The 17,704-nt window shown below is 42.5% G+C and overlaps 1 protein-coding gene across 3 annotated transcripts in view; it reads left to right on the top strand.

The window, feature by feature from the left end:
- The first annotated feature begins 584 nt into the window (after positions 1-584).
- Positions 585-17,704, top strand: part of JAKMIP2 (janus kinase and microtubule interacting protein 2) — a 36,122-nt gene continuing 19,002 nt past the window's right edge. For 2 of the 3 annotated variants that reach the window (XR_012058069.1, XM_002191746.7), the window contains exons 1-8: positions 610-748; positions 8,879-9,144; positions 9,741-10,238; positions 11,437-11,646; positions 12,536-12,634; positions 13,334-13,480; positions 15,226-15,366; positions 16,246-16,302. Coding sequence is in view for 2 of the 3 variants with exons in the window: in XM_002191746.7 (XP_002191782.1) it covers positions 9,016-9,144; positions 9,741-10,238; positions 11,437-11,646; positions 12,536-12,634; positions 13,334-13,480; positions 15,226-15,366; positions 16,246-16,302 (1,281 nt within the window). In the remaining variant the exon portion in view is untranslated. Of the gene's footprint in view, positions 749-8,878; positions 9,145-9,740; positions 10,239-11,436; positions 11,647-12,535; positions 12,635-13,333; positions 13,481-15,225; positions 15,367-16,245; positions 16,303-17,704 lie in introns of all 3 variants that reach the window. The other variant, XM_041719016.2, reaches the window with a different exon arrangement.

Raw genomic sequence — 17,704 nt, 5'->3', positions numbered from 1 at the left:
TATTTTGCAAGAGCTGTCCTAATTCCATGCAAACCCGAGGACATCAATGAGACCATTTATAAAATTTTTGTCACTAGGGGCAAATTGTGCTTGATAAACTTGGTACTGGCTCTCTGCATGGGGGTTGATGTGGTAGTGGATAAGTGAAGAGGTCATTTATTTGCGCTTGTGCAAAGCATTTGGTGCTGTTGCTTCCTCACAGTGTTCTTGTCTCTATGCTGGAAAGACATGGATTGGCTAGGTGGAGCCCAGGGTGATGAAGGTCACACTCCCAAATATTGTGGCCATTGACGTGCTGTTCAACTGGAGACCAGTGATAAGGTGTGTCCCTCGGAAGTCGTGAGGCCTGGGGCGAGCTCCAGCCTGAGGGGACTCCGGAGGCCTCGAGTGACCGTGGTCCGCGGGCTGCGGCCTCCTGCCCTCAGAGGCCGGCTCAGTCACCGCCGGTAGGGAGCCCCGGCGGAGCCGCGCGCTCCGGGCCGCCGCGAGCACTCCGGCCGATCGGCCCGCGCTCCCCGCGGCGCTGCCGGGGCGCAGCTGCGGCGGGGCGGGCGGGGCTGCCGCAGCCCCGCACCGGCGGCGCAGCCTCGGCCGCGGGGCGGCGGCGGCGGCGGGGCGGGCGCGCGCCCTCAGCGCCGGCGCGCGGGAGGCGGCGGGGCCGGTGCGGGCGCTGGAGCCGCCGCGGCGGCAGGACTATGGATGCGCCGTGCTCATCCCTGGCCGCTCGGCGTCTTTCCCTGGCGGCACGGTGAGCGGCGGCCCGCGGCGGTAGAACAATGCCCGGCCGGCTGCGAGGGGCCGGGGCGGCGGTGCGGAGGGGGAGAGGAAGCGATGGAGGTGATGGACGGGAGGGGAGAGCGAGCGGGAGCCGGCGATGGTGATGGAGAGGAGATGGGAGATGGCGGGAGAGGTGTGGCAGGCGCAGCCCGCAGCCGCCTCAGCTCCCGCCGGCCCTGCACCATTGTATGCCCGCCGGTCATTGTCCGCCCGAAGCGGGCGCGGCGCTGGGCGCGGCGGCTTCTGCAGGGAGGGGAAGGGAAGGGATGGGATGGGATGCTCCGGGGCTGGGGCGTTCGGCGGAGCCCGGGCTGGGCCTCGGCGCCGCGGGGGAGCCGGACGGAGCGAGGCCAGCGCGGCCCTGCGGGCGCTCCCTGCGCTCGTTTCCACTCGCGGTGCATCTCTGCCCGCTCCACCGCTCCCACAGCGGCACACAAGGCTTCCTGCCTAGAAGAATGTTCATAATTGCACCTGTACGTGTCCTGGGCTGTCAGCGCCAGCGTGCTTATGTGTGAGAAGGAATTCTGTCTTGCAAACACAGACCCCGCAGAATGCATCTCTTTGTACATGCAACGCATGCCTTTTTCACAATCACTGATGGAGGAAACCTGCCTCTTGGACTGGTGTGGAATTTATGCTTAAATTACTGGATTGCCATTCCTCAGTTTCATTATAGCCACTTAGGACAGATCTGGATCCTACATTTTAGTTACCTTATGACACTGAATACTCATTCATAGGCTGTTTCTGGTTTTTGCTGAGAATGCAAATATTTAAAAGATGCTGCTCATACCTTATAGGTTGGGAACATAGAAACTTATATATTTTAAAAATTTAATTTGACCTTTTGTAAGGAAAAAAAAACCCCAAAAACCAGAAGTACACTTTTAAAAAAACATTTGCATTCTGATGCTGTTCTGTGCCTCACTGTAAAGTGACATGTTGGACTCCCATTCTCAGCATCTCTGATTTGCTGGGTCAGATTCTGCTGTGGTGCCGATACCATGCTTGGTCTAAGCATCAAGGTAGCCTATCAGGAGAATATTTTGTTCCTTTTCAGGCAATAGTGTGAAGTTTATTGCTTCTGCTCTGACTCAGGTTTTGTTTCTATTGATCTGGCCCACTGCTCTGTGTAGGAATTTTAAACCCAGGGCTGCTGTGCTGTAAATGGTACTCAACCTGGCTCAAACAGAACATCTGGTGATTTTAAAAGGTTTTCTAGGAATAGGTACGATTTTGGTGAAATCTGTGAGTGGTGTGACAGTCATTGTTGAAGAGGGCACAAGACACAAGTACTCTATCAGTAGTTCTGTGTCAATCAAAAGATGCCGTGGGCACTTTGATACAAGGACATCAAACTATTGAGAGTGGATCCAGAGCAGGGTGACCAAGATGGGTAAAGGTCTTGAGGACAAGGATTAGGAGGAGCAGCTGATGACATTTGCTTTGTTCAGCTTGGAGAAGAGAATGCTGAGGGGTGACCTCAACATAGTCTACAGCCTACAGCTTCCTCAAGGGAATCAGCAGATGGAGAGGTGATGATCTCCTCTCTCTGGTGACCAGCAGTAGGACACATGGAAATGGAAGGAAACTGCATCAGGGGAGGTTCATACTGGACAGTAGGAAAATCTGCTTCATTGAGAGGGTGGCTGGGTACTGGAGCAGACTTTCCACGGAAGTGGTCAGGGTACTAAACCTATCAGAGTTCAAAGACTATCAAAGAATGATGCTCTTAGTCGTGTGGTTTAGTAGTAAGTGGTCCTGTGAGAAGCAGGGAGTTGGACTCAGTGGTCTTATGGGTACCTTCCAACTTGAGATACTCTGTGATTATAATCAAGATGTGTGATTGGAGCCAGTTCCACCCTCGCTTCACAGGAAGCAAAATCCCCTTTTACTTTGTCTGTTTCCCAGGGCTATGGCAATTTGATGATCTGCTGGGATTCCCTGTTTGTCAGCAGAACTCCTAGCAGAAAGGAGTAGACTGTCAGTGACATACTGCAACCTTTCCAATTTCCTGCTCTCTGACTGACTGTTTTGGTAGTGCCTAAGGTAGAGAAATATGGCGCTCACCTTGGAGATGATTTTGAGCCAGGTATTTCCAGTGTCCTCTCCAAGCCTAAGTTCAAGCTCTGTGATACTCAGCCTCCCTTCTGAGCACTGTGGCCCTGTCACCTTTCAGTGGCTTTTGATAATCTTTCTGCTTTCAGAGGCCATTCTCAGCTAAATAATCTGTGTAAGAACTTTGGTATCCTGCACATTAAGAATTGAACATAAGGTGGGGCTTATGTATGTATGGTTGTGTATGGTTGTATTTTAAGGAGGTGATTGGCTATTTTAATTTGTAAATATATGCTGGGTTCTGGTAGACTTTTTACTTTCAAGCCTCAATGTAGCTGGAAAGATTTAAGGTTCTGTAAGATGCTCTATTCCATCTCTGTGCATTGATGATGAACAAAATGAGCTGCAGTCATTTTTTGAGGATCTGCCTTGTTTAATATGGCTCTTAATAATATCCCCTTTTCATGTTGCCTTGCTGACAGGAAATTGTGATCAGTAACAATAAGACTTAGGTGAACAAAGAGTATGTGGGGACTGTTGCAGTGAAAAAAGATTGGATTATTTACACCTGAAAGAACAATTGTGCTGGTTACTATTGGTCGCTTGTAACTTAAGGAAAGACTGCGTAATTAGTTTGGAAACGCTTTCAAGATCAGACCTGTAAGTATAGTGTGTGTCTAGTACTTGTTTCAGAGGCACAGTGGAGAGCTGACAAACATCTGTGCCTTTGCTGTGGTTGGATGACTGCCCCAGCCATGTCCAGAAAGGCTACCTGCAGATCGCTTCTGCATTATGTCACGGATTTTTGTGGGTTGCAATGTGACCTACATGTTGCTGTTTTCTTAGCATATGTGGTGAGTGTCTGTGACCACATGGTGGCCTATGTTAGGTGAACTCAATGAGGATTTAAGCATTGTCCTTGGAAATTTATATGAAATTATATACAATAGCTTAATGCTTATTCAAATCTCTCTGAAATTACCACAGAATATTTTTCTGATTTCCACTTTAATGAAAAACTGGACATTCTCCTGAATGCCTTATAACTGAAACCTCTTAATTCCTTTTGTGCTTTGTCATATCATGTATGAACCAGCATCTCAGGTGCATCTGGTGAGTGGTGTTTCATGCTTACACCTTTTCCAGCTGAGAAATCAGCTCAGCACCTGCTTATATGGGAGGAGTCATCATGCCCTAGTCATCATGATACAAACGGAAGCTGCAGCTTTCATTTATAAAGTAGCAGAGTTCAGCTAAATATCATCCTGTAAGTTTTCAGGGGTACTTTTTAAATAGTAAACTGTAAGGATAAATTCTAGATTTAATATGAGTTTCACTTTATTCTAGTTGTTTATTTGTCAAGTTCTGTTCTTCCCATTATGAGCAGAGCTACTTGAGTCAGCACGTGTGGTGCTGCATGGTATGATTTCATTTGGATTGTTTTGTTGGGAGACACAGGCCAAGCATAACAGGTACTTGTTTCTCAGCTGAGCTGTGACATTGGTGGAAAAGATTTCTGTTGTTTCAGACCATTCTTAAAGAGTTTACAGCCTGTAGAGATGACAAAGGAACCTATCTTTCCTCATATGATAGAAGGGTATGGTTCACAACAATTTGCAAATAAAAAAACTGTAATGTTTTTAATTTTTGTAATGTTTTTATTTTTAGAGGTATTTTGAGTCTAAAAGATGTATAGAAATGACTAATTTAAAAGGTATATTTACATTTCTGCTAGGAAGTTAATGTGAAGAGAGAAGCTGCTAGCTTTGATTTTGTGGAACTTCCCTCGGTAATGGGAACATCCGTATTCTTTTCACAGAAAATGGAAAGAAAAGGAAGAGGGATACAGGACACGTGAAATTAGAGCAATGTGTACATGAGGTTCTTTAAGGCATTTATGGCAATAGAGTGGGAGAAGAAAATACGTTTTTTGAAGCTATATTGAACTGCAAGTTGATAAGAAACTGCGAGAAGGTAGTAATCTGGTTGGAAGTCAGGTATTCAAAAAAAGAAAACAGTTCATTGTAGAGGTCTGTGTTGTTAAAAGTGAATGTGGGAGGCCAGAGTACAGATTTTTTCTTTATCTGTTCTGAAACCAATGTGCATTTATTGGTTGTATCAAGAGCTGAGCTAAAAATGGCAAAAACTTCCAAAGTTAACCTTACTACTTTAAGGAGAGAAATTACTTAAATATCCGATAATTTTTAGTAGTGAATATAAGATACCTTCCTCTGGTATCTAAGATGGGTGATCATTCATACAGCCTTGGAAGGAAAAGGAAGGGTTTTCAGGAGAAGGATCTGGGGCATGAACTTTCCCTCTCTGTTGTTTTCTTGTTTATATGCATTTCAATTAAATAAAAGAGGGTTTTGTTGGGTTGTTAAATTCAAATAAAGGGAGAACTTGATACAATAAACTCCATGAATTGCAGTGTTTGTCTTTTAGATGGTGCATGAAATAATGCACAAAGTACAAAACCACTAAAATGTTTTGTTAGGCCCCCAACTTTTCAGTGAGCTGAGCAGGTTGTTAGAGCTTTTCCTTGTTCTGACAATCCTGCCATTCTTAAGTAGAGCCTTCGGTCAGTATCCATTTGCATCTTATGCTGAAAAGTACTGATTCTGAAAAATGTCCACTTGCTTTTGGGATAGGGCAGGATTTTCTCTAGCACTGTTAGTGTTCACAGTGTGCATTGTATTATACCAACTTCTAGGAAGATAACTGTGAGAAAGACAGATGGTATTTTAGCCACAAAATACTAGATATTGTTTTAACAAATCTGCTTAGTTTTGCTGCGGGTAACAATAATGGTTCTGTACCCTTTTTACTGTTTCCATGGAGTCACCAGCTTGGATAGGGTTTTTTTGGTTCATGTTTTAGAGCAAGGGCCAATGGTAATTTTAGCATGAGCAGCCTAGCAGCACCAGATTCATCCCATATTCCTTGTGTAGAGCCTCATATCCAAGGCATATTGTGAGCTCAGTTCAGAAGGTATTTTAATATTCCTGAAAATTATTATGGTGTTGATTAGAAATCTTAACTACAATACAGTGATTTTTGTGCAGTCAAAATCAGAGGGTGATGAGGATTTGTCCTGAAGAGTTGTTTGTCAAGTCTGAGCTGAGTTTTTGGGTTGATGTTGACATGCTGAATTATGATGAAATACTAAAATAATGTAACTCATGCTTTTAATCACAGTTGTTCTAGAGAGCTGTGCCTGGGACTGATAAATCACCACTTTGAACTGTAGTGCAATTACCTTCATCATGCAACATCTGTCAGTGAATATTTTCTATTCTTCTCTCCAGCTTGTCCTGCAGTCTTGTCTACTGTAGTCCAAGTTATTTCCATTTGACTCTCAGTCTAGTATGCCACACACCTATGATTACAGTATGTGTCTTTTAACATCCAAGTCTGTGGTAAAGAGAGCTGGAGAGACACTGAAAAGAGCCCAGGCATCCAAACCAGAGAGGTTACTCAGCAGAGATAAGAGCTGGGTACTCGTGCCCATCTTCAACAAACACCTAAAGCAGATAGCACCTGTGCAACAAAGGGAACTGTTCAGTTATGCATTACTTTAAATCTTATTTTATATTTAAAAGTTAATTGGGCTAAATGGTGCTTCTCTGTATCTTTCTTGGGAAAGAAAATTAGGTTGTGTTATTATGAATAGTCTGGATACTGCTTAACACTGCTGAAGTGTTCTTAGATCAGAGCTATGAATTCTCAGCCCGTCCAAAATACCCATCACTGCAGCATTCTGGTACAATTATAGGGCATCATTAAAAGCAAGAAGAAACATGCGTACATTAATTTATTCATTCATCAAGATGAAAGGCAGTATGGCTGATTAAGATTCCAAGAGTAAATGGAATTCTTTTTCCTTTTTTTTTTCTGAATCCCCAGGCTCATCTCTAAGTACATGTTATGGATTTGGGTATCATGGCAGGCATATTGGTCTCCTGTTTCTGCTCCTGTTCCAGTCAATGGCGAAGGTCCCTTTCACTTTAGCACTGTACAGACTGGTAAAGTGGTTTTCAGCTGCAGGCATTTCTTCATATTTCAAGTATGTTTTTTTTAAACTGTACTTGGGTAGGCAATTGGATATCTATTCTATAAGATTGGAACTTCTTATTATGAGGCTGGAACAGTTTTGCAGTGGTTCTCCTGTAAAGTTATTTCACACAAGTGTTTTCTATGAGTTTTGCTATTTCAGATGCCTCTTGCATTTGGTGGTTCTCATATTGGGCAGCTGTTGCATAATTAGCAGTCTTTCTACTTGCTATAAATGTACAGCTATTTGCATATTCTTCTGTAATGAGGCCTGCTGGGAGATGCATTAAGAGTAAAGGACTGTGATGGCTGTGGTACAGAAGCATGGTGTCCAGTCAAAATGGACAGCAGCATCTGGTGTTAGAAAAGGGACAGGTTTCTCTGTGTTTTGGAAAGTACTTGGTTCACAGTAAGTGAATTGGATATTTGAACAAGTTGTAAGATTGTCGGGGCAGAGACTACATCTAAAAGTTTTGCTCGTACCTCTGTGTAATAACTAACTGGGGAGACAGCCTTAATTAGGAGAAATTTTTAGTGTGTGAGATTGCTCGTTTGACTTTGAAAGGAAATACTACTGCTGAAGCAGAACCTTTTGTTCTGAAATGCATCTGAGTTTCCCTATTGACTGTATCACCATACATAACAGGAGATTTGTTACTGTACTTTGCCTGCTTTGTGATACTGATGGCAGATCCCATATGCTTTTTCTGCCTAAACAAGGTTTGTGGATGCTCTCAGTTGTACAAACAGCACTCCACAGCTGGAACATGACAGGGAAAGTGGCCTACAGTTCACAAGTGATCTTTCTCTATCAGCCTTAGTATTAAGCTGCTGTAAAAATGTAGTGTTCTAAAGAAGAACAGGGGTGAGTAAAGTGTTGCAGGAAATGCCTTCAGATGATGGTTTGGTTGGACTTACTGAAACAGCCTCAAAATTCCCTCATGGGACACAGGGACATTAAGTACTTTTCTTGTCCTTCCTTCCACTGATGTGTGCAAGTCTTTTTTTATATAAACAGTCTTTCATATTTGGAGGTCTCTTTACTTAAAAATTAATGTGCAACCTGACAGTAACAGTGGAAAGTTTGCCTGGAATCTAGCACTGGAGCACTAATCGTTATTGCTGGAAGGTTTCACCACTACCACTACACTGTGCTCTGTCTTATTCTTTGCAGTCGCCCATCACCAAACTGATATACCAGGTCTCCAGACATTCTCTCAGCTAGTGGCCACAAATGGGAATAATAATGCTATAAAATTAAAATTAATACGGGGATAATGATGATGTTTATCCAGAATTTTATTTTATTTGTTAATAACCAGATGTTAAAATCCTAATTGGTAGATTACAGTGTGATACTGTCATTTCTTGCCTCATTTGTAAATTAGGATCTTAATCCTCCAAAAGGCATAGGCACTCATTTCTCACTCCATGGGGACAATTTCTAGTCCTGAACAGGCCCTTGCATGTTATTAGTTTTCTGCTTCCTCAGAGACCTGGAATGCTGATTGAGGACTTCACTTGCCTTTTCCTCTTGTGGCAGATGGTAGCAGTGCTGTAGAGAGTCTTTGAGTTTGGCACAGGATCTTGAAGAGGATCAGGGGTTGGGAAAGGGTTGAGAATGATATTGTTGGTAGATCTTTGAGACCAAAATGTCTGGTTTGTGGTTACCTCAGACTGCAAGGATTGGAGTAAATCACCTGTCCCTTCCAGTCCCGTATTCTTGGTAGCACTAATCTTTATGGTAAATGAACGCCTGTCTTCATGCAAAGCACCTCTTTCTGAGAACAGAAAAGGGCAAACACGGAATTCCCACAGGTGTGCCAGGCTGGTGTTCAGAAGCATTATTGTGCTGGGGTCTGCCTTGTAGGTTTTCGGACAAAAATTGCAGTGTTTTGGAGATGGGAGTACTCTGTTGTCTTCTGTAAGCATGTGAGTGGTCCAGATGCAGTGTCCGCTGACAGATAATAGTATGTCTTATTTCTCACAGGGCTTCCAAAGCAGCTGAGTCTAGGACCTTAAGGAATGTCACGCAATAGTTGCTGAACTAACTGACACTGAAAGGATCAGAAAAAGATGACAATCCATATTTGAAATAAACACGTGGACTCTCTGATAAAAAAAAACATGTCAAAAAAAGGACGGAGCAAGGGCGAAAAGCCTGAGGCACTGATTGTTGCCCTACAGGCTGCCAATGAGGAACTCAGGACTAAGCTAACAGACATTCAAATTGAGCTGCATCAGGAGAAATCTAAGGTGAGAGAGAGTTCGATTTTAAATAAAAGTGTCTGCTAAATAAGACAAACACGTGGAAAAAATAGTACCAGAGAATTCAACAGAGGCCACACAACTCTCCTAAAAAATTGCTCTGATTCTTTCCCAACTTACAACATTTGCTGATGTCCTGTGGCTTCTGTGGAAAAGACTCCATTTTACTGAGCTACAAGTCGGAGAAATCCCTGGCCCTCAAATGGGGCAGTATGTGAAAGTTGTAGGAATTTTGCTTTTTCTGAGCCCTCTAATTTTCTGGTGAATTTGGCTGCTGGGCTGAAAAGCTTTTAGACAAATGCACACATGTATACGGAGTCTTATTTTGTAAGGAAATATTAAAAGTACATGTAGCATCATTGTGTGAGGCAAGACACCTGGAGAAGACAGGGTTTTTGTTTGAGTAAAGACAGTGTAATCTACGTGAGTACCTCAGGAGCTGGCCTATATTTTGTTTGGGGGTGTGGAGGATTGTCTGGGGTCTCAGTGGGGTTTTTTCTCAGTTTGACATGGATGTGTCTGGGTGGGCTTGTTTTGATAATGTTACATTGGCAGCAGATGACTTTCATTTTATCTCAATGTAGGTTGCTAAACTCGAAAGAGAAAAGACTCAAGAAACGAAGCGTATCCGCGAAGTGGAGCAACGCAAGCAGACCGTGCAGATCACAGAGCTAAAAGCCAAACTTCATGAGGAGAAAATGAAGGAGCTGCAGGCTGTGAGGGAGAACCTCATCAAGCAGCACGAGCAGGAGATGACGAGAATGGTGAAAGTCCGTGACAGTGAAATCCAGCGCCTGAAGTCGGCACTGTGTGCACTGCGGGATGGGAGCAGTGATAAAGTACGGACAGCGCTGACTATTGAGGCTCGGGAAGAGGCCAGGAAACAGTTTGACTCTGAGCGCCTTAAGCTTCTGCAGGAAATTACTGAACTGAAGTCTGCCAAAAAGCAGGTAGATGAGGCCCTTAACAATATGATCCAGGCCGACAAGATCAAGGCAGGCGATCTTCGGAGTGAGCATCAGTCCCACCAAGAGGCCATTTCCAAGATCAAATGGGAGAGTGAAAGGGATATTCGACGCCTGGTCAGTAATCAAAAGAGTTCATGTGTTCTCTTAGGCTGCACTGAGTTTGCCTTTTGTGTCTCTTAGCTTTTTCTGCGTAACAGATCTTTGCAATGCAACTCACCTTGAAAAAGTATTACAGATTTCTCACTGTCATTTGTCAGGAATAAATAGATCACAGTGGGTCAGCTATAACACTGTTATGGCAGTTAACAGCTTAAATTAAGAGAGTGATTGGCTTAATCCATAAGGATTTGACTCTCTGATTTATTAATGCATGAAAGGTGCAAAGGGTTAGATAAAGAGCATTTGCATCTGCACTTGCAGTGTTTTGGTTTCTCCAGCCTGTGTTGCGGTATCCTAAACACAATAAACCATGGCAGGAGAGGAGATATCTTTTGGGTTGGACTTGGTGGAGCCTTCAGTAATTACTGTGGAAAATGAACAAAAAGAAGCCCACACCAGAAAAGGTGCAGGTTGCATTGTTTCCCTGTGTTACGGTTTAGAAATGTCCCAGTTTTGTTCCCACTTAGACTTTCCAAACCATACTGACACTTGTTCACTCCCCATTCCCTCAGTGGGCTAGAGAGGAGAATTGGAGGCACAAAAGGTAAAGATGAGATCATGAATTGAAGTAAGACCACTTGACTGGAAACAGCAATGAGATATGCACGTGAGAGAGGAAAGCAGCTTACATGCAAAATGCTCAGCATGGTGTCTGTGACCTGACCACAGCCATGCTACCCTCATGCAGAAGGATCCTTTCCCCCGTCCCCAGAAAATGGCATGAGATGATATAGAATAACCTCTGGCTATTGCAAAAATAAACCTTGTCCTGGCCAGAACCAGGACACACTGTCATGTGGAGAGCTGGACCTGCTTGTAATGGTAGAAAGTTTAGCTTGAAAACTGGAATTCAAGAATTGACAATTAAGTAAAATAAGTGGGAATTTAAACTGTCAAAAATGATACCCCCTGCCCCACCTCCAGTTTACAGTCTCCATCCTAGAGGTGTATTGTGTTGCCAAAATGCTCAATGAATATGCTTCTGTGCCAAGTTATGGGTATGGCTCAGATTGTGTTGCTTTACAGGCCTGATGCAGTATGGTAGAGCAGATTTGAGGGGTGATCACTGCTCTTAAGTAAATCATACAATATGAACTGGAGAAATGCTGTTGCCTTCACACAGTAATATTGTTCTGGTGTTTCTTTCATTCAGATGGATGAGATCAAGGCTAAAGACAGGATCATATTTTCATTGGAGAAAGAACTGGAGACACAGACAGGCTATGTGCAGAAGCTGCAACTGCAAAAGGAAGCTCTGGATGAACAGCTCTTTTTGGTGAAGGAGGCAGAGTGCAACATGAGCAGTCCCAAGAGAGAGATCCCAGGAAGAGCTGGCGATGGTTCAGAGCACTGCAGCAGCCCTGTATGCAGGTTTTACTGGTCCCTGCAAAACAGTAGCATGGATGTGTGTTTCTTGCTGACATACCTTCTCAGGCCCTAGGAAAACATTCCCACTCATTCACCACAGACAAGTTAATGTCCACAGAATATTTAGAGGGCATGCTAGTTAGACAAAACTTTGTACTACTGGTTTTCATTGGTTGTTCTAGTCACAGATGTAAATATCCTAAACAATCAGTGCCTCTTTGAAAGAATCATTGATGAACCTCACTACCTGGGTAACATACATCCTCAAAAGCACATAGAATTACAAGGATGAGCAGGGAGGGGCAAGGAAAACGCTGGGCGTGGAGAATCTGTGAGACCCTTAGAAGCGCCTCCTCTTTGTTTCCCACAGACAGCCCTTGGGTGTCATTCACAAAGCACACAAATTACCCATTGTGTGACTACAGGGAAGATGTTTACACAAGCAATGCATATTTAAAAGCATGTTTACATGTATACAAATGAGAAATAAAGTAAATGTAATTGATACAGAAAGGGTTGTCCTGGCTTTTTCACCTGAGGTAGTGATTCAGCAAATAGAAGCAATCTACAGGAAAAGGCAATAAAAATTAGAACATTTTGGCTTTTTTATCTCTGTCATAAAAATTTATCATCTGTTTGATTGTTTTCTCTTAATTTTTTAAAATGGCTTAAAATTTTCAATTGAAGTATCCCCAAACCAGATATATATATATATATTTAGGAAGAAGTATTTGCCAACATATTCAGTACTGTAAAAGTCCCTAAAGATAATTTGTTGATGATGACATCTTAGGTTGACTGGTGTGTGTTTTTTAAGGATTCTCTTCCCAAGCATGTATTTTGAAGGGAATCAGTAACTGTGTGACATTGCTGCCCGTGCACAGGACTTGCGCAGAAACCAGAAGAGGATAGCAGAGCTGAATGCCACCATTCGGAAGCTGGAAGACCGGAACACGTTGCTTGTTGATGAGCGAAATGAACTGGTATGTGAGCTTTTGCACTGGCAGACAGAGGAGGTTGAGAGCCATGGGGAAGGGCAAAGAGGGGGAGGATTCAAGGATAAGGCTGGCAATGAATATACCTTGTCCATCCATCAGGCCAATCACTCAGGAGGCTGAGGAGGACTTTTTATCCTAGAATAAAACAGTAATTTTATTGAAATTACCTGAGTAGAAAATCACAGCAGAGGTCGAGGCAGAAAGGCTTGTAGGTTTCTGTGTGAATGCTTCTGTTCCCTCCTTTTAAGCAGCACGTGCTTGGTGACTTACCTTGTGCATGGTGAGACTTACCTTGTAAATGAAATAATGTCTGTTAGGTCTGTAGTCCAGTATTTGATCAGGTTGAAAATAGTGCAGTACTGAGTCTAGGAAGAATTGACAACTGTGAATTGATCCCTTTATCTGATTCTCTACTCTGTGGTTATATCTATATGTTGAATCAGGACCCTGGCTATTTAACCTGTTTATATTCCTACTTCTCTGCTTAAGGATGAGAGTGATAAATTGAACTCTTGATGGGCTTTTTTATTCCTGAGCTAGAAATCTTAATGCACTCCTTTCATATCAGTTTAGCCAGCATTAGTGTACTTTATGTCATAATTGCAAAATAGATGTCAAGATTGCAAATTACAAGTATATTCACATATCTCTCATGACAATTATTAATTGCTATTATCAATCCAGTTGAAGCGTGTCCGAGAAGCTGAGAAACAATGTAAACCTCTTCTGGAAAAGAACAAGTGCCTCACGAAGAGAAATGATGAACTTATGCAGTCTTTGCAGCGCATGGAAGATAAACTCAAAGCAGTCACTAAAGAAAATATAGAAATGGTTGGTACTGAAGAGCAAAATTGGTATTACTGGAGGATCTGTGTGTTGGTAGCCACATCTGCATAGTACATGATGTATATGAATAGAGAATATGCATTGTATATAATGTGCTGCTAAGATACAGCCATAGTTTGGTCTGTATTATTATAGATTTATATACCATAACATTGTATTATGCATACATGGGCAATATATTTACATGAATGCATAATCACAGTCTTTAATTATATTTTCAAAGTTAGAATATTGAGTTTCAATAATTTCAAAAAAAAAGAAAGAGGAAAATGATATATAATTGAGGCATATCCTACTGAGCTATTTTTTATCTGGAACTCAAAAAGGAAGCTGTTAAGAGTGATGTTTTCAGCCAGAATGATGTTCTTGCATCATGTACATGTTCCTTTTAGAGATGATGATGACAAAGTAAACTGCTGGTAAGGCACTAAGCACATAGAATATTTCCATAAAACATACACATGGTAGGTGGATAGGGGAAAGGGAGAATGGTGGTGTTTAAATTTGGTTAGGGCAATAGATTTCCCATGTCAGGGCCATATGAAGTGGGGTCAAAAGTTATGTCTGTATATCCTTCAGATGGGATTGCCTTGATTATCAGTCTGCTTCCAGGCCTTATGTTCCTACACATGCACTGTTGTGGCTTTGGCATTAATGAAAAAGGAGGTGGATGTTCTGGGTTGCCAGATATGGCTGGCAGACTGAGATGACTTCCCATGCTAAAAGTGTTCATGGACCTTGCCCTGCCCTGTACTAGCCACTGTCCTGAGCAGGCTAAGTGCCCTGCAATGGGAACAGCTTTCCTGCTGATTGGGCAGAGGTGGTCAGATTCACTTTCCTGTCCCACAGAAAAAAGACTTTAGTGTTACACGGTTAATCCACTTAAAGTCTCTGCAATTTACCAATGAGACAGATAAACTTATTGCAGGTGTCATGGGTTAGAATTATTCTTCCACAGCTGTGGTAGTGCAGATCACAGTCCCTTGGAGTCTCCCACAGCCAAGGGAAAAGGACTTGGGAATCTGCATGCATTGGGCATCAGTGGGCAGCACCACTGGTGCATATCTGTGGACACAGTGTACATGTGCTCAGTTAGCTCCCTGACATCTGCTCTTCACACTATGGATGCCCAAATAACAAAAGTTGACAAGCTGTCGGTGGCTAAAGCAATTCTCACATGTTTTAGCCATCTCCTTTCCCACATATGCTCAGGAGCAGGCAGGATATTGACCTGTGGTTAAAATAGATCTACCACAGTTTTTGCCTTTCCTCCTGGTGTGACTTGGATGCATGTCTTTCACATGAGTAAGGCATGTCCATTGCCTTACTGTGTGTGGTCCTACACTGACTATCAGTAAGGACATGGGGTTGTGAGAGTAGATACTGTTTGCCTACCCACTGGACAGGTTCAACTATTTGCCATATGTGGGGGCATCTTGATTCATGGCCAAGGAAGAGCTATGGTATGTGACCTTTAAGGGCTGTAGAGGTTGTACTTTCACATGGTAACAAATTAGATAAAGCTTTGTTGTTCTGGTTGAAGAATTCAGCCTTGCTGTGCTATTTTATTGTTAAGAAGTGCTGATGGACATGAATAAAAAAATTGTGTAGATGAAGCATATTTAAAGATCTGTATAGCTTAAATGAAAGGTGATGCTTAGTTTTTAACTGAAAGGTAGTCTTTGAATTGCTGAATCTTATTTTATCTCTTTTATCTTTTCTTACCACAGAGAGAAAAAATAACATCCCATCCTCCTCTGAAGAAATTAAGATCTCTCAATGACCTGGATCAGGCTAATGAGGAGCAAGAAACTGAATTTTTAAAGCTTCAGGTTATAGAACAGCAGAACATAATTGATGAGTTAACAAGGGTATGTCCAAAGCACAAGGAAATTGGGAATGATTGCTGTGTACAGTTTAACACTGACAGTATTTCTTCTTATAACTAGAGGTCTGAGCATTAATACTGTACCTGCTTTTAAGATCTGCAGATATTTAGCTGTAGGTGTGCACGTGTGCAGTTTGCTGAATTTGTAGTGAAGCATCAGCCCTACAACTAAAACCAAAACACTGTGAACTGAGCTCCAGAAAGGAATGCAGACTAAGAGCTGTGGAGCTTGGGAAGGTACCTACATGTTCACAAGGCAGGGCTGTGCCGAGGTGTTTTACCATTATAACCAAGTCATGCTTAAAAAGTTCCCTTAATAAGAGGCTGGCCCACAGTGCCATATCTTGTGCTGGAAGAGCATGTACAGCTAGACAGTGGGTTTCCAGTTCTTCCATCATTTAATGCTGACAATTCCTTTGTCAGTGAACTTTGCATTATGATACTGAGGAGAAAGATTCCAAAACAGGCTGCTGTCTCTTCTGAGACATCATTGCTAGGAATCAACACACCCATCATTTAGGGACTTTGAGACACCATCTTCTCATCAGGGAGGGCAGACAGCCCTTTGTACAGTGCCCAAACCCATGCACCAGGCCTCCCAGTGATTTTAGAGGGCAATCCATCGGCTCCTGTTGTTTGACAGCTGCTCAAGGCAAATGCACAAAGGCTTTTTTCAGGTGGTTTTCATCTGATACACATACAGATTTGGATATGAGTCCTTCCTTCTACCTGGAATCAGATTCCTGTTTGGACATATATAGGGAGTCACTGGAACTTCTGTTATTTATTTCCTCCATATATTTGGCCATCTGTCAGCTGCAAAGAAGAGAAGAGAGAGTAACTTTTAAATCTTACTTTCTAGGACAGGGAGAAACTTATTCGTCGGAGAAAGCATAAAAGGAGCTCAAAACCAATCAAGGTAAGATGAAAACTTGTTTCTTATTTACAGTGTTCAAGTAGGCTGTGTAGGAAAACACACTTTAGCAATCTGATTAAAGAGAGATTTGTGGATTATAACAATCTGCTTTAGTGATCAGGTTTATAAATTCCTTAGTGGGAGAGCTTTTTAAATCCATTTTGAAATTCTGTTAAGGGTGTGCAGCTATTTTATTTTCAGCAAAATGGGGCTCCTGTCCCACCCGTCGTCCTTCCCGCGGCTCCCCTACCTCAGCCCCACCCCCCCACCCAGTAGTAATAATTGTCCTTCCATTTGGTTTCTATAACTATTGGTCTCAGGGTCTGTTATGCTGAGAGGTATTTACATTATCAGAGACCTTCCCAATTTTTTTCCTAAAATCTGTTTTTTACAGCACATATGGACTAAAACCAAATCCTTGTGCATGTCTATTCTTCAGGCGGAAACTTCTGCCTGAGATACTATCATTCCTGCTCAGTTCCACATGCCTTTGACTAACCTTTGAATCGCCCTGAATTGGGTTAAGTCCAAAGCTGGTATAATTGACAACAATTGTAGAGCTGAGTAGTCAGGAGTAGTTCACATAGCTCCTGAATCAGCTAGATGTGAAGCATGAGTTTGCAGCATTCACGTCCCATCTCCAAAAAGTGGAAATATGGGTTACTTGGTTGCACTTAGTCCTCCAAGGACATCCCTTAGTGCATCAGCCACGTTCTGAGAAAGTCACACAGCACTGTTTACACACGGGAAATTTCAGTAAATCCTAGTTGTGTCATCACAGTGTTTCTGTGTGGGTCATGAAGTGGTGTATAGCAGACACAACAAGAGCCAAATAGTATTTCCATCAGTAAATTTTATTTCTAAACTAGAGACTATAACATTGGAGAATATGGCAATTGTTTTCACTTGACAACACAATGAGCAAAAATTGTAATATATGCAAAAGCTAATTGATGTTTGGTACATGTTTTTTGTGTGATTCAAACTCCAGGTTTAGAAGGTTTAACCTGTCAACAAAGTGAAAGACGTTGCTAAGAAGAAGTGCATCTTAATTGATCATTGATCAGTTTGTCTTCAGAATTACCCATAAGCTGAGTATTTAAGTGCTCAAATCTGTACCCTGAAACCAAGCCTGCAGGGTCAAGCATCTGTGTCTTCACAGGACATGTCTCACAGTTTGAATTTGATTTTATTCAGCTATGAAATTGGCAATAGCGAGATGTCAGGCATACAACCAAACTATGGAGCATGAGCAATTGTTTATAACGTGTGCCAGTTACTGTAGTCCTGGAAAGATGCAATAAAAGTTCCTTCACGTTAGTTTTGGATTAGCATGGCTTTCACTCATATAGTCCAACAGCAATATCAGTAAGAGAAGCACCCAGACATTAAAAGTATCAGCAGT

This window comes from Taeniopygia guttata, chromosome 13, assembly GCF_048771995.1.
Source record: "Taeniopygia guttata chromosome 13, bTaeGut7.mat, whole genome shotgun sequence".
NCBI lineage: Eukaryota > Metazoa > Chordata > Aves > Passeriformes > Estrildidae > Taeniopygia > Taeniopygia guttata.
Note: the sequence above shows the minus strand (reverse complement) of the source record. Positions and strands in the feature narration are given on the sequence as shown.